We start from the raw sequence: 23,900 nt of genomic DNA, 5'->3' as shown, positions 1-23,900 counted from the left end.
CCAGTGACATTGAAGGTATGGTGATATGTTTCCAAGTCAGGATTGCTATGACGTGGCAGATGATGTGTGCCAGGCGGACCTAATCCACAAGGGAAACTGGATCATGCTATCACAACGGTTTTGCAATTTGTATTTATTATCAGAAAATGTGTGCACTGAATTATAAAGTAATGAGTCCACCAAGACCTTCAGAGATTTTTAAACTTCAAATTAAAATATTTATTAACAAAATAAAAGATTTCAAGCACATACATAAGACTAGAATTACTTACTACTATAACAAATCTTAAAATTTCTAATTGACCTGACTTCCAGTTACACCACCCTTTAAGGCAACACTCCAAAATAGATTTTAGATTTAAAACCGAACCAGCAAGTTAACACAATACCCACTTGACAGTGGAATTCTAAATGGCTTTTCCTCAACTTCAGTTTTGTTACATAAAAGACATGGCTGGAGGCATCTTGAAGGCTGTTTCACACACTTCTGTTAGATCTTACACGGCTTTCTCCCACATAACCTTTCATTCCCCATTATATATGTTTCTATATTTTTAATATTTAAATTCTTTGTTCCATATGCCTTTGAAACTGTATCTTCCTCATAACATAAACACTTTCATGTTGCCAATATTGTCAGTAACCTTTGAGAAAAATAAACACACTCCTTAGCCTTGCTTATCTGGCTCATTGTAAACAGACTATTATCCCTTTGAAATCCAAAAATGTCTTCACACCTTACATGCTGAGCCAGCATTCGGGTTTACTTATTAGCATGTCAAGCACTTAGCTTCTTTTGATGATTTCAAGCTTGCAGTCTACTTGTCTTCAAATGTAATTAAATCGCACAGGCAGATCCAACTTAATCAGACCCATAGACCAACTTCACAATAAATCAGGAAAATATTTTGAAAATTATTAAACTTTGTCACAGGAGGGGAACTTCCACGTAGTGGTGTTCTTATGTGTCCGCTGCCCTTGTCCTTCGAAATGGTAGCAGTTGTGGGTTTGGAAGGTGCTGCCTAAGGAAGGTTGGTGAGTTCCTGCAGAGCATCTTGTAGAAGATGCCACTGTGTGTCGATGGTGGAAGGAGTGAATGCTTGTGGATGGGGTGCCAATCAAGCAGGCTGCTTTGACCTGGATTGTGTCAAACTTCTTGAGTGTTGTTGGAGCTACACTCATCCAGGCAAGTGGAGAGCATCCTATGATACTCCTGACTTGTGCCTTGTTGATGGTGGACAGGCTTTGGGGAGTAAGGAGATGAGTTACTCACCACAGGATTCCTAGCCTCTGACCTGTACTTGTAACCACAGTATTTATGTGGCTAGTCCGGTTCAGTTTCTGGTCAATGGTAACCCCCAGGATGTTGATAGTGGGGGATTCAGCGATGGTAATTGAATGCCAAGCGGTGATGGTGAGATTTTCTCTTGATGGAGAAGGTCATTGCCTGGCACTTGTGTTGCGTGAATATAACTTGCCACTTGTTGGCTCAAGCCTGGATATTGTCCGGGTCTTGCTGCATTTGGACATGGACTACTTCAGTGTCTGAGTCATCGCGAATGGTGCTGAACATTGTGCAATCATCAGTGAACATCCCCACTTCTGACCTTATAATGGAAGGAAGGTCATTGATGGAGCAGCTGAAGATGGTTGGGCCTGGGACACTACCCTCAGGAACTCCTGCAGTGATATCCCGTAAGTGAGACAATTGACCTCCAACAGCCACAACCATCTTCCTTTTGTGCTAGGTATGACTCCAAGCAGCGGAGAGTTTCCCCCCTGATTTCCATTGACTCCAGTCTTGCTAGGGTGCCTTGTTGCCACACTCAGTCAGATGCATCCTTGATGTCAAGGGCAGTCACTCTCACCTCACCTCTGGAATTCAGCTCTTTTGTCTATATTTGAACCAAGGCTGTAATGAGGTCAGGAGCTGAGTGGCCCTGGTGGAACCCAAACTGGGCGTCAGTGTGCAGATTATTGCAAAGCAAGTGCTGCTTGATAGCACTATTAATGACCCCTTCTATTACTTTGCTGATGATGGGGACTAGACTGATGGGGCAGTAATTGACCGGGTTGGATTTGTCCTGGTTTTTGAGTACAGGACACACCTGGGCAATTTTCCACATAGCCGGTTAGATGCCAGTGTTGTAGCTGTACTGCAAGAGTTTGGCTAGGGGCGCGGCAATTTCTGGAGCACAAATCTTCAGTGCTGTTGCCGGAATGTTGCCAGGGCCCATAATCTTTGCAATATCCAGTGCCTTCAGCCCTTGATATCACGTGGAGTGAATCGAATTAGCTGAAGACTGGCATCTGTGATGCTGAGGACCTCCAGAGGAGGCCGAGATGGATCATCCACTCGGCACTTCTGGCTGAAGATTGTAGCAAATGCTCCTGCCTGATGTTTTGCACTGATGTGCTGGGCTCCCCCTTCATTGAGGATGGGAATGTTTATGGAGCCTCGTCCTCAAGTGAGTTGTTTCATTGTCCACTGCCATTCATGACTGGATGTGGCAGGACTGCAGAGCTTAGATCTGATCTGTTGGTTGTGGGCTCGCTCAGTTCTGTCTATCACTTGCTGCTTATGCTGTTTGGCACGCAAGTAGTCCTGTGTTGTAGCTTCACCAGTTTGACATCTCATCTCATTTTTGGGTATGCCTGGTGCTGCTCCTGGCATGCTCTCCCTGCACTCTTCATTGAACCAGGGTTAATCCCCTGGCTTGATGGTAATGGTAGAGTCGGGAATATCCCGTTCCACGAGTTTACAGATTGTGTTTGAATACCATTCTGCTGCTGCTGTTGGCTCACAGCACCTCCCATTATTGCTCAGTCTTAACTTGCTGGATCTGTTTGAAATCTATCCCATTTAGCATGGTGGTAGTGCCACACAACACGATGGAGGGCATCTTCAATGTGAAAACGAGACTTCATTTCCGCAAGGACTGTGCAGTGGTCACTCCTACTGATACTGTCATGGACAGATGCATCTGTGGCAGGCAGGTTGCTGAGGATGAGGTCAAGTATGTTTCCCTCTTGTTGGTCTGCTCACCACCTGCCACAGACCCAGTCTAGCAGCTTTGTCCTTTAGGACTCAGCAGCTCGGTCAGTAGTGGCGCTACCGAGCCCTTGGTGATGGACATTGAAGTCTTCAACCCAGAGTACATTCTGTGCCCTTGCCACCTTCAGTGCTTCCCCCAAGTGGTGTTCAACATGGTGGAGCACTGATTCATTAGCTGAGGGGTGGGGGGCTGGGGGTGGGGAGCGGTAGGTGGTAATCAGAAGGAGATTTCCTTGGCCATGTTTGACCTGATGCCATGAGACTTCATGGGGTCCAGAGTTGATGTTGAGGACTCCCAGGGCAACTCCCTCCTGACTGTTACCACTGTGCCACCACCTCTGCTGCGTCTGTCCTGCTGATGTGGAATGATATACGGGCACCATTTCTGATGGGACTGAGCAGTGCCAATATGCTGGAGAGAATACCAAAGGTGACCTCCGAATTTGTGAGGATGAAAGTGGTCAGGCCACTGGGAGAAATATCCTGTTCTTTATTTTTTGTGTAAAACTGCCTAAGGGTCTTTCCTTGAACTGGCGAATGGGACCTCCTGATTGTGAAGGATGACATCTCTGACAATACAGACATCTCTCAGTACTGCACTCAAGTGCCAGTTAAGATTATGTGCTCAAAAGTTCTGGAATGGGGATAAAACCCACAATGCATGGACACAGCAGTCCCATAATTTTCTCGCGGCTTGTGAACTACTTTGTGGTATGCAAAGGTTTGGAAAATCAATCCTTGTAGGAAGAGCAGACATGAAACTTTGTCCACCCAATCTTGCAGACAATGTAAATAGGGAGGTCTGGGGATGGGGTTTGGTGATCAGAGATTTAGGATATAGATACATGGGTTAACAAAATCTCTTAGGCAAAAAGTAAGCAGGACAATAAGTGGATCACTAAGTGTCATCACGAGTTATAGAACGGAAAATTCATTTGATCAGCTCATCCGCCACCTTAAACTTTCACTCCCTCCACCACCAGTGCACCATGTCTACAGAGTGCACTGCATCAACTCACCAAGGCTTTTTCGTCAACACCTTCCAAACTTAATCCTTCACCGCCTAGAAGGAAAAGAAATAGGTGTATAGGAACATCATCACTTCCAAGTTCCCTTCAAAGTGACACACCATCCTAACTTGGAATTATATGATCATTCCTTTGCTGTCGCTGGGTCAAAATTCTGGAACTCCCTAACAGCACTGTGAGAGTACCTACACCACATGGACTGCAGCAGTTTAAGAAGGTGGCTCACTACCACTTTCTCAAGGGCAATTAGGAATGGGCAACAAATGCTGGTCTAGCCAGCAATGTCCAAATCTTGTGATTTAATTTGAAAGAAAAATGTGCTATTGGAGATATGCAAAGGATTGGTTGGACTTCATTTGGAAATACCCTGTTGTGCTTGGGTGTCCCATCTTAAGGTCACAGTCCTGGTGAAAGCCCATGCACGATCCATCTGCATGGTATCTGGGCTGAGGGTCTGAACTACGATAAGGAACTTGGAAAGCTCTGGAGATGAGGAGGCTAAGGAGCGACCTGATCAAGATAAAATAATGAAGGATTTTGACAGGGTAGATATGGTCCGATTCTTCCCTGTAACAGGCGAATCAGAACAAGGGGATATAATTGAAAACTTTCAGCCAAAACAGTTAAAAGCATATAAAATCACACAGTGTGGTTGTGAGAACGTGGAGTACGTTATCCCAGATGTAAAATCGATTGAGATGTTTGAAAGGTAGATAGACATTTAATTGGGAAGTAAGTATTTTTAGAGATGCGGAAAAAGGACAGGGAATTGAAGTAAAAAATAGAAAGCGGCAGTAAATATGAAATGTTAGGCATAGTGGCCTTCTCCTGTTGCTACATTGAATAGGTTGTACGTTTAAGAGGGAGTGGTAGATGACCCATAACCTTAGATTTAGAAGGGTTCGCACATCAAGGGACACGTGAGTCAGGTGAAGCATACGCTTACGTCTGTTTCCGCAGCTAGTTTCTCCTGGAATAGGTTGCCAGAGGCTATAGCTTGAGGGATGCCACCCCGCATCAAGTGTGGCTGACCAGGAGACACTCTCACACTTAACATAGGAATGTTGAAAGGATTTGCAAGTTGATAATCAACCTGTTTGGCTGTGTTCTGAACGCACCTTCCTTAGCCATCAAGTCCCAGAGCTTCTGGCTCAGGGGCAGGGACACTCCCCACTGTGCCACAAGACCTCCACAACCCATAACCAACAGAGACAAAAAAAACCTGTAAAGGATGGAATTTCTGTCTCCAGAACTATCTCCCCACACCCCGAAAAATGTCACAGCATGTCTCAGAGGCCTGGGCAAAATGGGCAACAAAGCTGGAACCAAATGAAATTAAAGCCATGCCATTTAGCAGTGAAATAACAAAACATTGTTCCACACACAAGCAGTTGAAATTGAACTCTATGCCCATCTGTTGTGGATGCTGGGTCAGTTAAAATCTTTAATGGCTGACTCATGTTCCTATGTGAGGTAACCAAACGCCTGATTTAGAGAGATGGACTTTAAGGAATGACATTAAGGAGAAGAGGCAGGTTTGAAATGGAGGGGCTTAGGGAGGGAATTCCAGAGAGTCGGACCTAGATGGTGAAGGTATTAAAATGTATGTCTTTAAGATACCATGAACATCATGGACCATGCAGCTAGAATGTGATAGCTGACCAACCGTTGTGAAGTTAAAGAAAGGACATTTTCACTGGGGCGATGGGGATGTGCGCCCTTAATGAGCTTTGAAAGCAGTCTTCTCTAACTATAAAGATACGACACATATAGTAATAGTGCTTCAAAGTAACTTATAAAACTTATTATTTCACATACTTATGTTGGTTTCAGTTAAGCTCTCCATACTCCTTATTGATAGAAGACATGGTGAAGCCCCTCACACCCAACTTTCTGGCTCAGGGTGGCTGCACATTGCCCCTATAAAGATGGTGGCTGACATTCACCTTGCTGCACATTGCCCCCTATAAAGATGGTGGCTGACATTCACCTTGCTGCACATTGCCCCCTATAAAGATGGTGGCTGACATTCACCTTGCTGCACATTGCCCCCTATAAAGATGGTGACTGGCATTCGCCTTGCTGCACATTGCCCCCTATAAAGATGGTGGCTGACATTCACGTTGCGGCACATTGCCCCCTATAAAGATGGTAGCTGACATTCGCCTTGGTGCACATTGCCCCCTATAAAGATGGTGGCTGCACATTTGTCTTGCTTCATATTGCCCCCTGTAAAGATGGCAACCACACAGGCTTCTGCACGACTCTAATGTAACTCTATCTTGTGGCTGATGGTGGGAGTGTGTTTGCGCAAATAACTTTAGAAATACAGCACAAATAGAGAAGAAGCAACAAGGGGCAATGGACGAAGTTATGGGACAATCCTGTCTTTTAAAAAAAAAGGACAGTTGGTCAACCTGGATAGTGCTCTGGTTGGCAAGGTTACGCTGGAATCTGGTAATCTCTTTCTCAATCACGTAAACTGTAGAAAAGTGCAGAATGCAAGTGTTGTTCAAATCTGGTCAATTTGACAAGATCCACTCTCAAAACTCTCCCGAATGCTGTGAGCTGGCAATTTCTAGGCTGTTAAAAGGATGCTCAATTACAGCTGTCAAAAGGAATTAGTTTCTAACGAAGAATAACTTTAAGATTATCCCAGGGGTTGTTTCAGCTCATCTGAATCCATTGTTGCCTTGATCCTGCAAGAAGTGGGTTTTCCAGTTAGTGTAGGTGTAAATAAAGGCTGAAGCAGATTGTATTAACAGCTGTCAGAATTACGGTGATTCTGATGTTCTCTGCCTCCACACTTACCTCTGCACACATCCGTCTGTCTTTGCTGATGGCAAATAAGTGTATTTTTTTAAAATCAGCCCCTGAGTGTTGCTTTGGGGAAGTAGAACAGAAGATGAGCAAATTGTAGCATCTTTTTGCTTGAGAACTCAGGTGGCATCCGAGAAGTCATCTGGTTTCTTTAGAGGTTCATTGTAATGGTGTCTCCCCTGCACTTTCACGCTGAAGAATAGTCCTGTGTTATATCTTCAATCATTGTTCTTTTTCTATTGTTCACCCTTGGGATGTGGGCATCACTGGCAAGGCTGGCATTTATTGCTTGAACCCGTGTTGCGGTTTAATAGTCCTTAAAATACATCTAATTAAATCTAGCTTTTGGTCACCTCTTGTAGGAACACAAGCTGACCATTAAAGGTTTTGATTGACCCAGCATCCACAGCCTTTTGGGGGTGAGGGAGGGAAGTTCTAGATTTCCACTGCTTCTGTGTGGGAAGGTGTTTTGTGATTTTGCTGCTAAATGGCCTGGCTCTAGATTTTATGATGGACTTGGTAGACTGGGGAGCAATTCAGAGCCAACCATATTGACATGGAACTGGAGTCACATAATAGGCAAGACTGGAGTAAGGACAGCAGGTTGTCTTTCCTGAAGGACATCATGATCTATTTGAGTTTTACAGGCACCAGCATTTTTTCTAAGCTGGATCCAACATCTCAAATTGTTCTGGTGTGACTTTTAAAAAATTCATTCATGGGATGTGGGCATCGCTGGCTGGGCCAGCACTTATTGCCCATCCCCTAGTTGCCCTTGAGAATCACAGAATCACACAGTGCAGAAGAGGCCCTTTGGCCCATCGAGTCTGCACCGACACGTGAGAAACAGCTGACCTACCTACCTGATCCCATTTACCAGCGCTTGGCCCATAGCCTTGAATGTTATGATGTGCCAAGTGCTCATCCAGGTACTTCTTAAGGATAAAAGCAAAATACTGCGGATGCTGGAAATCTGAAACAAAAATAGCTGGAAAAACTCAGCAGGTCTGACAGCATCTGTGGAGAGGAATACAGTTAACGTTTCGAGTCCGTATGACTCTTCATCAGAACTTTTGAAAGGATGTGAGGCAACCCGCCTCCACCACCCTCCCAGGCAGTGCATTCCAGAGCATCACCACCCTCTGGGTAAAAAGATTTTTCCTCACATCCCCCTTAAACCTCCTGCCCCTCACCTTGAACTTGTGTCCCCTCGTGACTGACCCTTCAGCTAAGGGGAACAGCTGCTCCCTGTCCATTCCCCTCTAAACTTGTACACCTCGATCAGGTCGACCCTCGGTCTTCTCTGTTCCAATGGAAACAACTCAAGTCTACCCAACCTCTCTTCATAACTTAAATGTTTCATCCCTGGCAACATCCTGGTGAATCTCCTCTGCACCCCCTCCAATGCAATCACATCCTTCCTATAATGTGGCGTCCAGAACTGCACACAGTACTCCAGCTATGGCCACACCAAGGTTCTATACAACTCTGACATGACCTCTCCCTACTTTTGTAATCTATGCCTAGATTGATAAAGGCAAGTGTCCCAAATGCCTTTTTCACCACCCCACTAACATGCCCCTCCGCCTTCAGAGATCTATGGACACACACGCCAAGGTCCCTTTGTTCCTCAGAACTTCCTAGTGTCATGCCATTCATTGAATACTTCCTTGTCAAATTACTCCTTCCAAAGTGCATCACCTCTCACTTTTCAGGGTTAAGTTCCATCTGCCACTTATCTGCCCATTTGACCATCCTGCCTATATCTTTCTGTAGCCCAAGATACTAAACCACACTGTTAACCACCCGGCCAATCTTTGTGTCATCTGCAAACTTACTAATCCTATCCCCCACATAGTTATCTATGTCGTTTATATAAATGACAAATAATAGGGGACCCAGCACAGATCCCTGTGGTACGCCACTGGACACGGGCTTCAGTGAAGATGGTGGTGAGCTGCTGCATTGAACCACTGCAGTCCCTGTGGTGTAGGTACATCCACAGTGCTGTTAGGAAGGGAGTTCCAAGAGTTTGACCCAGCGACAGTGAAGGAACGGTGATATATTTCCAAGTCAGGATGGTGAGTGGCTTGGAGGGGAACTTCTAGTTGATGGTGTTCCCATCTATCGGCTACCCTTGTCCTTCTAGATGGTGGTGGTCATGGGTTTTGAAGCTGCTGTTAGTCTGCTGCTCTATAGTACTAGGCCTTACACAACCATTATAACTAAATGCAAGACACTATTAGGTACCAAAGGTATTCTTTGGCACAAACAAAGGTTGATATTTTGATAGTATTTGTGAACTGGTTGCTTTTTTTAATTTAAAAAAAATGGCTGAGCACTGGACGAATATAAACACTCATGGTTAATTCCTTCCTGAAATGGTTGCATTATTTTATTCCTTGATATGAATCGGAATGGATTTAACCTGTGTTGTGCACAGACCATGCGGTACAGAATTACTGCTTGGTGGAGTTGACACAGGTCGTTCACGATGAGCGAGCTCACTGAAAATAGGATGTAGTCGTATGTCAATCTGTACATTGCAGAAGTTCCCCCCCACCACCGCCCAAAGGATGATAGGAAAGAGAAAGTCTTTTGAGTGTCAGTCGTGGCTTAGTTGGCAACACTCTCACCTCTGAATCATAAATCCCTGGGTTCAAGTCGCACTCTAGGACTTTAGCCCGAATATCAAGGCTGACATTCCAGTGCAGTACTGAGGGAGGTGCCATCTTTTGGGTTGAGATGTTAAACTTGAGGCTCCATCTGCTTGCTCGGGTGGGTGTAAAAAGATCTCATGGCACTATTTCGAAGAAGAGCTGAGGAGTTATCCCCTTGTGTCCTGCCCAATATTTTTCCCTCAGTCAATGTCACAAAAAAGCCCAGATTATCTGCTGTTTGCGGGAGCTTGCTGTGCGCAAATTGACTGCCGCATTTCCTTCAGTGACTAGACTTTAAAAGTACTTCATTGGCTGTAAAGGTCTTTGAGGTGCCCGGTGATTGTGAAAAATGCTACATAAATGCAAGTCTTTATTTTTTTTCCCTCTGATGGGGGAAATCTGGAGCAAGAGGATAATAATGTTCAAATTGTAGCCAGGTTGTCCTGGAGTGAAATTGGGGAGCAGTCCTTCATGCAAATGGTAGTGGAAGTGTGGAACTCTCTTCTCCCCGAAAGGTTTTGGATTCTGGGCGTCAGTTGAAACTTTCAAAACTGGAGCTGGGTAGATTTTTGTAGGGCAAGGATAAGGAGTAACGGCAGGTAAATGGTATTGAGGTGCAGATCAACCATGGATTAATTAAGAGAACAAGCAAGCTCGGCGGGTCTGATTGACCTAGTCTTGTGCCTACACTCTGCTATTACTGCTGTTTTACAGATGGTTTGTCCCAACCTTGAATACCTGATTATGGTCCATTGCACTAAACATTCACATCAGAGACTTGCTGGGATGCAGAACTGGGATCCATATGGCTGCTTTTATACTGCACCTGGTATCTTGGGGCAATGACATAGCTATACTGGTCTTATGCATTTACTATTAGATAGTCCAGTGTTTTCCTATTAAACTGGCTGCATATCGGCATTCGTTATGACACACCGGCACGGTTGGCTAGTATGCACATTGTTCAAACACTATATAAGTATCAATACCACTTACAATTTACCTCTTGGATAAAATATATCTGTTGTAGTTACATTTTTATTGAGCGTCAGATCGTTTCAATCACAGCTATATTTTTACAAAACTACATTCTTATAAAGTGGACAAATCGAATCTTGACAGGGTGGATGTTGGAAGGATGTTTCCCCGTGTGAGAGAGACTAGAACTAGGGGACACAGCTTAAAAATAAGGGGCCTACCATTTAAGACAGAGATGAGGAGAAATTCTTTCTCTCAGACGGCCGTGAGTCTATGGAACTCTCTTCGCCTGGTGGAGGCAGGGTCATGGATTATATTTAAGGCAGAGTTAGATTCTTGACTGTCAAGGGACTCAAAAGGGTAGAGGAAAGTGGAAGCCACAATCCGATCAGCCACGATCTTATTAAATGGCAGAACAGGCTCAGGGGGCCGAATGGCCTACCCCTGATCCTAATTTGCATGCTCATATGAATCAATGAACTCCTGGTCTAATGTAGTTGCTTGGTAAGATGTATCCCATAATTCTCACGATAAAAAAAAACACATTGAATCCCCAAATCTATATCTTCTTCAATAACCTATTTATTATCTTAATGCTTTTATCTCTCTCTGTTTTATTGCACTCAATGCTGATGAAAAATGCTTACTCTGAACTCCTTCATGTGACTAACCTGAACATTTTATCTTTCAGGAAGATCTCAGTGAAAGCATTGATCTAGACTCGTCGCAGGGTTCACAGTTCTTTGACGAAACGGTATGTGAATAACAATTTTTAATCGGTTAAGAGTTGAAGGGCTCCTTAGCTTAGAACAAACTGAGAATGATGTTACTTGGATAGATGGTTAATCCGCTCGTATCAAATTCCTCTCAACACTATTTTAATAATTTAAATGAGTTAATATTTCCGCTAAGTTGTCAAATTTGATGCGGTCCTAATAATTTGGGTATGAGACTTTAGATAAAACAATCTAATAGATTAAGAAAAACTGTGTGGTAGCTTCTGGGTTGTTGCATGTTCACATGCACGTGGCTGAGAGAGAGCATTGAGGGGAGGGACTGATTCGAACAGTCCAAGGCCTGCTTGAGGTAAAATGGGGAAAAAGGGACTGAGTTTGAATTCCAGGGTCTGCCTGGGCTAGGAAGGAAGGTACTGTCCCATTCCCCTATCATTGCTCTGCTCACTGACCTATATTGGTTCCAGGTCATCTTGATTTTAAAATTTACATCCTTGTTTTGCTGCTTCAACTCCATATTCCTCCAGGATATCAGCACTCTTCTCATTCTGGCCACTTGTGAGCTGCCAATTTTAATTCTGGCCATGCCTTCAGTTACCTAACCCCAAGCTCTGGAGTACCCTCCATTCACCTCTCCGCCTCGCTACCTTGTTTCGTCTTTGAGACAGTCCTTAAAACCCACCTCTTTAACTTTTGGTCATCTGACCTAATATATAATTATGTTTTATAATGCTCTTGTGAAGCACCTTGGGATGTTCCGTTATGTGAAAGGTGCTATATAAATGTAAGTTATTGTTGTTAAGTGGCACAGTCTAAGGCCTGCCCAGGGTGGGAGTTGACGAAGGGACTGAACGCATAGATTGCATCCTGGGGTTGAGATCGAAAGGAGAGAGGGAGCAGGAAAGCACATGGTCTGGGTCAGGCATGACTGAAGCGACAATTGGGAGATGGGGTGAAGTCTGATTATGTCCTAGTGTGGATACTTGGGAGGGGGTGGGGGGGGGAGTCTAATTGCTTTTTGATAATGGAAAATGGATGATAGCAAATTGACAGTTTGTTTTCACAACCTGACCAATTTTCTTGCACACAAACACAAAAGGAAATTGGTCGAATTGTTAAACAAGCTGCCCATTCGCTATTGGCCATTAGGCGTTGCCACCAAAGGCCAATTCAACCCCCAAAATCTTTTTATTTACATTGGGTCTAGGACCTCAAGTCTTCATTGGGGTGATGGGTGTAAGTGGGAGGATGTAACTGAATTGGGATTATTTTAAGAGGATTAACAGAAGGAGCCGACTGATGTGTGCAAGGCGATAGGCGGACTGTTGGAGCGGCTGAAGATTGGCTAAGTTGTGGGTACAATGGTAACTTCTTTATATTAAAAGAGGTCCTTTTTCTTTGTGTCTACCTGCTAGTGTTGGGGTAAAACTACATCTGCATTTAGTGACTATCCATTAGATACAAGGAGCAGCTGCCAGCTTATTTCCAGGCAGTGGGGGCAGAAAATTCATGGGTGACCTTCCCGCTGCTCTCCCACCTGCTCTGACCTCACCACAATTTTACGAGGGCGGGTGAAGCCCGTGACAGCCCATCTGACCGCGCCCCCATTGAGGCCAACTAAGTGGCTAATTTTGAGGCCAGCAGCAGGATGGGGGAATCTCGGCAGGCCACCCTGCTCGGACCTTGGGTGGGAGAGGTGGGGGACATCAAGCCCATCACTGCCCCCCCTCTCCAGATCAGTTACAACTTATGCTTACCTAGTCTCTTTTGTGGCAGGCCTGTAGTTTCTTAGATGAAGTTAATGCTTTATTTAAAGTGAAGCTCTTTTAAAGCAGAGGACTCTCAGTAAGCTGCGAGGCTTCTTGTAGTCGAATTTTGAGGAGGTTGGTTCTCAGTTGACGCCATGAAGTTGAAAGTTGGAACAGGTTGGAGGGAATCCTTCTCCCACTTTCAAGGTATTGCTGTTCATTACCATGGCTGCTTGGATGACTTTCAGCGGATTAAGTGGAGTTCTCTCTGCTGAATTTTTAAAGTAGACAGCCAAATGACTTCTCATCATGTGACTCGTACAAGTTCAAAGTCCTTTTTCTGAAAAAAGGGTGGCCTGTTACTTACACATCCTGTGTTGTTGTTTGACACCTTGAGAGTTTGAGACAGCCGGTGTCTTTGTGTTTGAATGACCCATTCAATTTGAAATGACCTGTTTGAATTAATTTCGGGAAAGGCATTGATACAACATCAGCCCTTTTGATCCCTCTTGAGACGGGGCACTGGATTCAATCCACAAGAGAAGTCAGGTGACCCTCGGGCAGCCATCTTTTGCAACCTTTGGTTCACTTTTTAAAAATATAAAGTATTGGCTGTAAGTTCATAACGTACTTTGACGTGACACTTGTGTTGGGGCTGCAACAGGGCCCAGTAAAGGGGGAACTTTTCTCCGAGTCTCCGCTGGGTACTTGCATCAGAGGGGGCTGGGCCTCCCAATGTGGCAGGATCCCGCACTCTGAGCCTATCGAGGATGCGGCATGAACAGAGGCTGGTATGCCGAGGGGAAAAGATATGCCAGCCTTTGTTCCAGTGCAAATGAGGCTGTGTGGCATTGGCTTGGGAGGGGTGGGGGCTGTCGGCCGGTAAAGAAGCTTCTAGGCCTTGGTTTCTGAAAGGTGAATCCAGGCTCAGGGGTATTTCAAAACTATCGAGCAAATCCAGGGGCAAACAGGTACACTGGAGTTGATTGCTGGTGTCATTGTCAGCCAAGTGTGTTCAGGATTGTAGAATCTTCTGCAAATGAGGCGTTTGTGAGCACTCACAAGTGACAAGTGCATGAGGACCGTTCTCAAGACTAAAGTTATTTGCTGCGACCTCACAGCTGTTGGCAGAGACCAGCAGTTTGACAGCTGCTTTGTCAACCTGCACTGAGCCTTGGAGTAGACGAACAGTCATTGGCATTTGTCATTGGCAATTCCCGGTAATTCTTTTTGTTGCCAGTGGCAGCACCATTGCCTCATTAACAATACAGCACTGCTGCCAAAGGCTGACCTTTCTCTTTTCTTCCCCCATGAGCGGTGACAACGTAATAGAAATAGAAGCCACCTTGCCTTCCCTCACCTCCCGGCACCTCCCCGTGCCTCATGACCACTATGGCGCAGAGGATTGTAGGTTCATGCTCCACTCCAGAGACTTGAGCATGTAATATAGGCTGACACCCTGGTATAGTGCTGGGGGAATATTGCACTGTTTGAGGTGCTAACTTTTGGATGAGATTTTAAACTGAGGCCCCATCTACCCCCCCCTCCCCCTCTCAGATGGATGTAAAAGATCCCATGCTAGGTCGACAAGGGGAGTTCTCCCTTCATTCCCTTCCCTACCTAACTCCTAACTTAATATTTTTCCATTGCCCAGTGTTTACTGACATTGTTAGCGACTGCATGAGCATTAGTGCCATTCCACTTCATTTCAAAATGTCACCTTCACCCACCTGTTAATATCCAGTTCATAATCCATATTTTTTAGAATATAGCTTTTAGTTTTCAGAATTAAAGTTTTAACTATAGAAAAATGGGGGCACCTGGTACAGCAACTGGTGAAAACAACTCTGGTGTAAAGGCAACGTAAACAAACTTGGGTTTATTACTAAAAGGTACCCTGTGCTTATTGTACAAGGATCGAGTTGATAGTGAAGAAATACCGATACAATGGGTGAACCACCTCTGAACCTCTTATTGGAACCAGTTGGTCTGGAAAGAGGGCAGTAACATTCATTAGAAATACAAACTATTCATATGGGTTGTAGAATCAAAGGGTGGTGTTGAAGGTAAAATAATATCTTACATTTCTGTTTGAGACCATCCCAACGTATGCCACCTTGTCATAGAGATGTTCAGTGGGTATAGATGGTTCTTTTCTCTAAGTGTTTGCTCAGAAAACAGGCAGTTTTGCTTTGGTGTAAATTGCATCTCATTGGACTGAGAGAGCCAACAGGAGATGATTGTTAGTCAGGCCTGCCTTTAAGCAGAGAAAATAGTAACTCCATTGTTCACCATGAAGTATGCGAGTGGGGTTTAAGCTCAGTTTAGATTTCAGGACGGAAAAAGCAGCTGGAAGATTTTCCAAGCTTGTAGCTAGAGGAAGAAATCAACAGTGGTCCTCACAGAGCCTTGTGGCAGAAAGGAGTCAGCAGAGTTAGCTTGAAAGCTGTTAGAAGGCAGTTGGGCATCTGCTGGCAACAAGAGCAAGGAGCTGAGACATCCACAGTCGTGAGGTCTTAAAGAAAATTGGAGGATCGCTAATGGAAGGATTACCATGAAATTTCATAGTTTGGAGAATAGCTGGAACACTGAGGAGAAAGCAAAGTGACTTCTGAGGGCTGTGGTATACCTTTGGGTTGGCCCGAAAGAAGTGGATGAGCTTCAAGATTGTTGTAATGTATAAGGGAATTCTTTGGGGGGTGGGGAGGGGAGTAAAAAGTGCAACTGAGTTCATTGCATCAGTGTTAAGTTAATAATCTTGCTTTGTTTAATTCTTATATACAATGAAGTTTGTTTTTGTTAAAAATGTGAAATCTTGTGGCGTAGTTCTGCCGGTTGATTGCTGGGCATTATGATTTCACTTTAAACGTTAACGGTCCCTAACGGCATAACACACCAACTTCATCATGTTAAGCAATTTTCCTTTTTTTTATTCATTCACGAGACATGGGCTTGGCTGGCTAGGCCAGCATATATTTCCCATCCCTAATTGCCCTTGAGAAGGTGGTGGTGAGCTGCCTTCTTGAACCGCTGCAGTCCATGTGGTGAAGGTACACCCACAGCGCTGTTAGGGAGGGAGTTCCAAGATTTTGACCCAGCGACAGTGAAGGAACGGTGATATATTTCCAATTCAGGATGGTGAGTGACATGGAGGGGAACTTCCAGGTGGAGGCGTTTCCACCTATCTGCTGCCCTTGTCCTTCTAGATCGCAGTGGCCGAGGTTTTAGAAGGTGCTGTCTAAGGAGCCTTGGTGAATTCCTGCAGTGAATCTTGTAGATGGTACACACTGCTGCCACTGTATGTGGGTGGTGGAGGAAGTGAATATTTGTGGATGTGCCAATGAAGTGGCCTGCTTTGTCCTGTCCTCAAGCTTCTTGAGTGTTGTGGGAGCTGCACCCATCCAGGTAAGTGGGGAGTATTCCATCACGCTCCTGATTTGTGTCTTGTAGATGGTGGACAGGCTTTGGGGAGTGAGGAGGTGAGTTACTCATTGCAGGATTCCTGGCCTCTGAACTGCCTTTGTAGCCACAGTATTTATATGGCTAGTCCAGTTCAGCTTCTGGTCGATGGTAACCCGCAGGATGTTGATAATGGGGGATGCAGTGATGGTAATGCCATTGAATGTCAGGAGGCAATGGTTAGATTCTCCCTTGTTGGAGATGGTCATTGCCTGCCACTGTGTGGCACGAATGTTACTTGCCACTTGTCAGCCCAAGCCTGGATATTGTCCAGGTCTTGCTGCATTTAGACATGAACTGCTTCAGTATCTGAGGAGTCGTGAATGGTGTTGAACATTGTGTAATCATCAGCGAACATCCCCACACCTGACATTATGATGGAAGGAAGGTCATTGATGAAGCAGCCGAAGATGGTTGGGCCAAGAACATTACCCTGCGGAACTCCTGCAGTGATGTCCTGGAGCTGAGATGACTGACCTCCAACAACCACAACCTTTGTGCTAGGTATGACTCCAACCAGTGGAGAATTTTCCCCTGATTCCCTTTGACTCCAGTTTTGCTAGGCCTCCTTGATGCCACACTCAGTCAAATGTGGCCTTGATGTCAAGGGCAGTCACTCTCACTCACCTTGGGAGTTCAACTCTTTTGTCCATGTTTGAACCAAGGCTGTAATGTGGTCAGGAGCTGAGTGGCCCTAGTGGAACCCAAACTGGGCGTCAGTGAGCAGGTTATTGCGTTTGGCACTTGCTAGCACTGTTGATAACCCCTTCCATTACTTTACTGATGATGGAGAGTAGACTGTTGGGGCGGTAATTCACCAGGTTGGATTTGTCCTGCGTTTTTTTTTTGTGTACAGGACATGCCTGGGCAATTTTGCACGTTGCTGGGTAGATGCGAATGCTGTGGCTATACTGGAACAGCTTGGCTAGGGGCGCAGCAAGTTCTGGAGCATAAGTCTTCAGTACTATTACCAGAATATTGTCAGGGCCCATAGCCTTTGCATTATCCAGTTCCTTCACCTGTTTCTTGATATCACATGGAGTGAATCGAATTGGCTGAAGACTGGCACCTGTGATGCTGGGGAACTCCAGAGGAGGCCGAGATGGATCATCCACTCGGCACTTCTGGCTGAAGATTGTAGCAAATGCTTCAGCCTCATCTTTTGCACTGATGTGCTGGGCTCCCTCATCATTGATGATGGGGATATTTGTGGAGCCTCCTCCCACAATGAGTTGTTTAATTATCCACCACCCTTCACGACTGGATGTGGCAGGACTGCAGAGCTTAGATCTGATCCATTGGTTGTGTGATCACTTGGCCCTGTCTATCACTTGCTGCTTGTGCTGTTTGGCACGCAAGTAGTCATGTGTTTTAGCTTCACCAGGTTGACACCTCATTTTTAGTTATGCCTGGTGCAGTTCCTAGCATGCTCTGCTGTACTCTTCATTGAACCAGGATTGATCGCTTGGCTTGATGGTAATGGTAGAGTGGGGGATATGCTGGGCCATGAAGTTACAGATTTGTGGTCGAGTACAACTCTGCAGCTGCTGATGGCCCACAGAGTCTCATGGTGCCCAATCTTGAGTTGCTAGATGTCTGATACTATCCCATTTGGCACGGTGGTAGTGCCACATAATATGATGGAGGGTATTCTCAATGTGAAGGTGGAACTTCATCTTCATAACCACTGGGCGGTGGTCACTCCTACTGATACTGTCAAGGACAAATGCATCTGCGGCAGGCAGGTTGGTGAGGATGAGGTCAAGTATGTTTTTTCCCTCTTGTTGGTTCCCTCACCCCCTGCCTCTGACCCAGTCTAGCAGCTACGTCCTTTAGGAGTCGGCAAGCTCGGTCAGTAGTAGTGCTACTGAGCCACTCTTGGTGATGGACATTGAAGTCCAATAGTCCATTCTGGGACTTTGCCACCCTCAGTGCTTCCCCCAAGTGGCATTCAACATGGAGGAGCACTAATTCATCAGCGGAGGGAGGGCAGTACGTGGTAATCAGTAGGAGGTTTCCTTGCCCATGTTTGACCTGGTGCCATGAGACTTTTTGGGGCCCGGAGTTGATGTTGAGGACTCCCAGGGCAACTCCCTCCCGACTGTATACCACTGTGCCGCCACCTCTGCTGGGTTTGTCCTGCCGGTGGGACAGGACATACCCAGGGATGGGGATGGTGATGGTGATGGTGGTGTCTGGGACATTACCTGTGAGATATGATTCTGTGAGGATGACTGTCAGGCTGTTGCTTGACTAGTTTGTGAGACGGGTCTCCTAATTTTGGCATCACCCCCCCCTAGATGTTGGTAAGGAGGACTTTGCAGGGTCGACAGGGCTGGGTTTGCCGTTGTCATTGTTGCTGCCGGGCGGTCCATTCAGTTTCATTCCTTTTTTGAGACTTTGTAGCAGTGTGATACAACTGAGTGACTTGCTAGGCCACTTCAGGGGCAGTTAAGAGTCAACCATGTTGCTCTGGGTCTGGAATCACATGCAGGCCAGACCAGGTAAGGATGGCGGATTTCCTTCCCTAAATGGACACAAGATGTTTAAAAAAAAAACTCTCCGCACCTGCTTTAGTCTTTAACACTACCATTGACACTCCCTTTGTCTTGTGTCCATGTGGCATAAAGGTAAGATAGCAGAATGTGTTAATGGCACAGCAAGGTCAGCGCTCTGTCAAAGCACAACCTGGAAACAAGTGACACATGGGCCTATGGGGGAGGGGTGGTGGTGGGGATGGGGAAAAAGGATTTAAAAAAATGATTTACAAAATATACAATATATATATAAAAATGTTTTTTTTAAAAGGTGGGATTAAAAAAAGGGGATCAAGGTAGAGGAAAGAGTTCATGGTCTGAAGTTGTTGAACTCAATATAAAGTCCGGAAGGCTGTAAAGTGCCTAATCGGAAGATGAGGTGCTGCCCCTCCAACTTGCAGTTCCTGTTGCATTGGAATCCCACAGCAGAGAAAATTGTTTCTCTCTAGCTACCCATCAAACCCTTGATAACTGGGACCTTGATAACTGTGACCTTAAGTGTGAGGTGATGCATTTTGGGAGGACTAACAAGGCAAGAGAGCACACGATGAATGGTAGGACACTAGAAAGTACAGAGGATCAGAGGAGGAACATGTCCATAGATCCTTGAAGGCAGCAGCACTGGTAGATAAGGTGGTTACGAAGGCATATGGGATACTTGTCTTTTTTAGTCAAGGCATTGAGTACAAGAGCAGGGAGGTTATGATGGAACTTTATAACGTGTTAGTTGGGCCACATCTGGAGTACTGTGTGCAGCTCTGCTTGCCACACTATAGGAAGGATGTGATTGCACTGGAGAGGGTGCAGAGGAGATTAACCAGGACGTTGCCTGGGCTGGAGTGTTTCAGCTATGAAGAGAGACTGGATAGGCTAGGGTTGTTTTCCTTAGCAGAGAAGGCTGAGGGGGAACCTGATTGAGGTGTACAAAATTATGAGGGGCATAGATAGGGTAGATAGGAAGAAACTTTTCCTCTTAGAGGAAGGGTCAATAACGAAGGGGCATAGATTTAAGGTAAGGGATAGGAAGTCTAGAGGGGATTTGAGGAAACATTTTTCACCCAGAGGGTGGGGGATATCTGGAACTCATTTCCTGAAAGGGTGGTAGAGGCAGGAACCCTCACAACGTATAAGAAGTATTTAGATGAACACTGGAAATGCCATAGCATTCAAGGCTATGGGTCTTTTACGGATTAGAGTAGATAGGGGCTTGATGACTGGCACAGACACGATGGGCCAAAGGGCCTCTTTCTGTGCTGTAAAACCCTGACTCTATGACTTACGGGTCAGTCACTCCATCCTCCACCACCATCTCCTCTCTATGGTCCAATTCAACCATGCACGCAGTTCTACTATCTATCCCAACTAGCTGTTACTTCAATAGCAGCTTCTCCCACCCTTGCTCCTGCCCAACGAAGGAGCTACAGGGAGTCCCCTTTGCCTTCCACTAGCCTGAAATTAAATATAATGTTTCGAACATACAGCTTGAAATGAACTGTTTTTTAAAAATACTACTCTGGTTTTCCTCACTATCTGTTTACTTGACTGAGACAACTCACAGTTAAGTATAAAAACAAAAAACTGCGGATGCTGGAAATCCAAAACAAAAACAGAAACAGAAATACCTGGAAAAACTCAGCAGGTCTGGCAGCATCGGCGGAGAAGAGCACAGTTGACGAAACGTCAACTGTGCTCTTCTCCGCCGATGCTGCCAGACCTGCTGAGTTTTTCCGGGTATTTCTGTTTCTGTTTTTGTTTCACAGTTAAGTATACTTGACCAGTAATTCTTGTGCAGCACGGAACTCCCTCTCGTACCATCCTTTAACTAAACATGAGATTCAGGGGTGAGTTTGATGCCTTACCAAACTCGCCTGTTGTGACATTTTAAAATGATGAAACATAATGAAACCCCATTTAATCTGTCACTTAAAAAAAAACATTTGATGTATTTGTGATGCAGCTGTTTTAATTGCAGGCCTTCGAACAACAAGAAGGGAGAAGTGAAGATCCATTGGCGTGTGGTGTGACCTCGTACCTTTTAACAATCCAACTGAAGGAAGGCCGGAATCTGGTAATCAGGGATCGCTGTGGTAAGACATTTTAATCCCGATTGTTTCTTTAACCCCACTGTAACGGGCCCATGTTACCAGTTTCAACATGCGCTAAGGACAAAGATTCACCAAATGTTTTGAATGTGAAAGTAGCGTCTATGTGGCCTCCCCTTTCAGTCCCTGGCTATTCGATAGTAGCCTGCTTTGTTTTAGAATATCAGCTGCAAAAGAAATAATTTGGGTAACGTATTCATGTGGCGTTTTGCTTGGAGGAAGCACTGCCTTATGAGGAAAGATTGAGCAGGTTAGGCCTTCACTCCTCGGAGTTTAGAAGAATGCGAGGTGATCTTATTGGAACCTATAAGCTTCTGAGGGGGCTTGACAGGGTAGAGGCTGAGAGGATGCTTCCCCTTGTGGAGGAATATGGAACTCGGGGGTGTAGTTTTAAGAAGGAAAGGTCTCCCGTTTAAGACCGGAGATGAGGAGGAGTTTCTTCTCACAGTGGGTTGTTAAGTGTTTGGAATTCTCTTCCACATAGTGCAGTGGAGGCTGGGTTAAATCAAAGGTTATGGGGGACAAGCAAGAAAGTGGAGTTAAGGTCACAATGGGATAAGCTATGGTCTTATTCAATGGTGGAGCAGGCTTGATGGGCTGAATGGCCTACTCTTTCTCCTATGTCTTGTGATCTTTTGAGAACAACTGAGAAAATAGTGCTGAGGAGTTCTCAAGAGGAAGGTAAGAATATGGCTGTGACTTTATTGGGGAGAAACAACTGGATGATTAAGTGGAGCGAGAAACTGGGAGATAGGAGAATGAGGAGATGTGGTTGTAGTCACGATTTAAAGCACATCTGGAAAAAAAATAATGAACGAAAGTTTGGGATGGGCCTGACCAGTTCTTTTATATTCTCTGCTATATCCGTTCCTGTAGTCGTATCTGAAATCCTGTTTAAGAAACAATTAATTCAGTTTGTATTGTTTTTTCTGTTCTCCATTGAACGCCCATGACTGTTGGCTGGCCTAGGCTTATGATGAAAGGAGGTGGAGTGAAGCGACTGTGCACATGAGAAACACTGTCCTTCAGCTGGGCAAGTTCATGACAATGAAAGAGAAAAATGTTTGAATTGAGGATTTGGGGGCAAAACATAGCAAGAGTTTAGTTTTGGCAAATAAACCCACCTAAAAGCATGTAAACTTCACTGAATTTAGCTATAAGGACATAGTTTCTGTGACTCCCAGAATGCAAACATTCTGTGTTTCCTTCCTGTCCTGTCATGATAACGATATCTTGAGAACAAAGCTAAAGGGAAGATTTCTTCCATTTTTTTGGTAACGAACCTGTAAATGCTTCGGAGTGGGACCCTGATTCCAAGGTGAAAATGTTACCACCAATTCCTAGCTCATATTTCTATAGGGGTAACGTCTGAGAGTCTCCGAATTGGGGGGTGGGGGGGTTCAAAATCACCCTCATTGATTTTACTGTCGGCACCTTAGTTTAAATATATTTATTTCTGGTTTGCCTTTTCGAATTAAAAATAAAGTATCTCCAACTCCCAAGTAATTGTTTCCTAAGTTGCTGAATTTCAGGGCTGAGTTTTCTGGTGACATTTGATCCCAACGTTGAGATCCCAAATGGGAATCCCGAGCTTGCACTTGCTGGCAGGGATCCTCCCGGAGGCAGCCTGCTCGTTGGCCATCTCCGAGAACCCCCTCCAATTAAGGACGGTGGGTGGGATTTAGATGCTGCCGACCCAATCAGAGCCGGGCACTGCTGAGGCAGGCCAGGGTTTGAAAGGGAACCTCAACATGGAGGCACCCCCGTTGGGGGTAGGGTCAATTTAAAATAACAATTTGGAGGGGGCAAGCAGCCCCCTCTGATCAGAAGGGAAACCCCTCCAGCTGGGGGCTGGAGTGTTGCTTTTCTCACCCGCGCCCCCCTCTTTGTGCCATGGAGCCTCTGACACCGATAATCCTCCCTCTCCTCCGATGCCGTAGAGAAGCCGCCTCCATTAAGCTTTTAGCCTTCATATGTAGCGAGGGGATGCTCCAACACCCACAAAATGCCAGCGGTCCATCTAAGTTGCCCCTAGTTGGGGGTCTTTAAATATGCTAATTGGCTCCCCGCCTCTGTTCAGTGGGCAGCCAATCTGTCTCCCAGCCCTGCTGCTGGACAACATCCCCAGTGGTGGGAATAGGTGCCGGGGGATGTCCTGATGTGGCTTCTGGCTAGTTTGCCAGTCCCCGTCACCAAGTCCGCCACCAAAGATCTGTGAAAATGTTGTCCTCACTTTCTTGGTACTGGCCTTTAACTTTTGATTTTCATCCTTCAATCTTTGCATTCTGAAGAACAAGTCTAGTTAAACAACAAGTCCTGGCCAAATCTTGAATCATTTAGGTCTGAGGATTGCAGCCAAATGATCCTTGGAGGTTGAAGATCTTTCTGTTAAGTATTCATTCAGCCATAAAACTAGTGTAAACATAGACATTATACTTATAACTGCAATTCACCTCATTCATCATCGATTTACAAAGAAGCCAGTTTGCGAATCTAGCCTAGCTGTACAAACAGTAAACTCGGGATGGGTCCATATTGAATTCATGAGCCTATGGGAACCAAAGTGAGACAATTGAGGTATTTGTAATAACTGGCAGGGTTCAAATGAACGTTCTTGGCAAATGTCCCATTGTGGATTGTTCCGGAATTATGACACAGTTTGCCGCTTGTATGTTCCCTCCCTCCTCTGTTCCACCCTCAGTGATGCAACTCTCAGCTGTTAATCTATCTCCTTAAACTCTCTCCACAACCTGTCTTTCTCCCTGCCCACCTTTACATG

General features: G+C 45.3%; 1 protein-coding gene across 1 annotated transcript in view; it reads left to right on the top strand.

Annotated features, from left to right (window-relative positions):
* Positions 1–23,900, top strand: part of LOC144668399 (multiple C2 and transmembrane domain-containing protein 2-like) — a 474,049-nt gene that overhangs the window by 128,574 nt on the left and 321,575 nt on the right. Inside the window, exons 3-4 of the mRNA XM_078530407.1 lie at positions 11,233–11,295; positions 20,992–21,106. Coding sequence (XP_078386533.1) covers positions 11,233–11,295; positions 20,992–21,106 — 178 coding nt within the window. The remainder of the gene's footprint in view (positions 1–11,232; positions 11,296–20,991; positions 21,107–23,900) is intronic.

This window comes from Cetorhinus maximus, chromosome 26, assembly GCF_964194155.1.
Source record: "Cetorhinus maximus chromosome 26, sCetMax3.hap1.1, whole genome shotgun sequence".
Taxonomy (NCBI): domain Eukaryota; kingdom Metazoa; phylum Chordata; class Chondrichthyes; order Lamniformes; family Cetorhinidae; genus Cetorhinus; species Cetorhinus maximus.
This window is presented reverse-complemented; position numbering and strand designations above follow the sequence as displayed.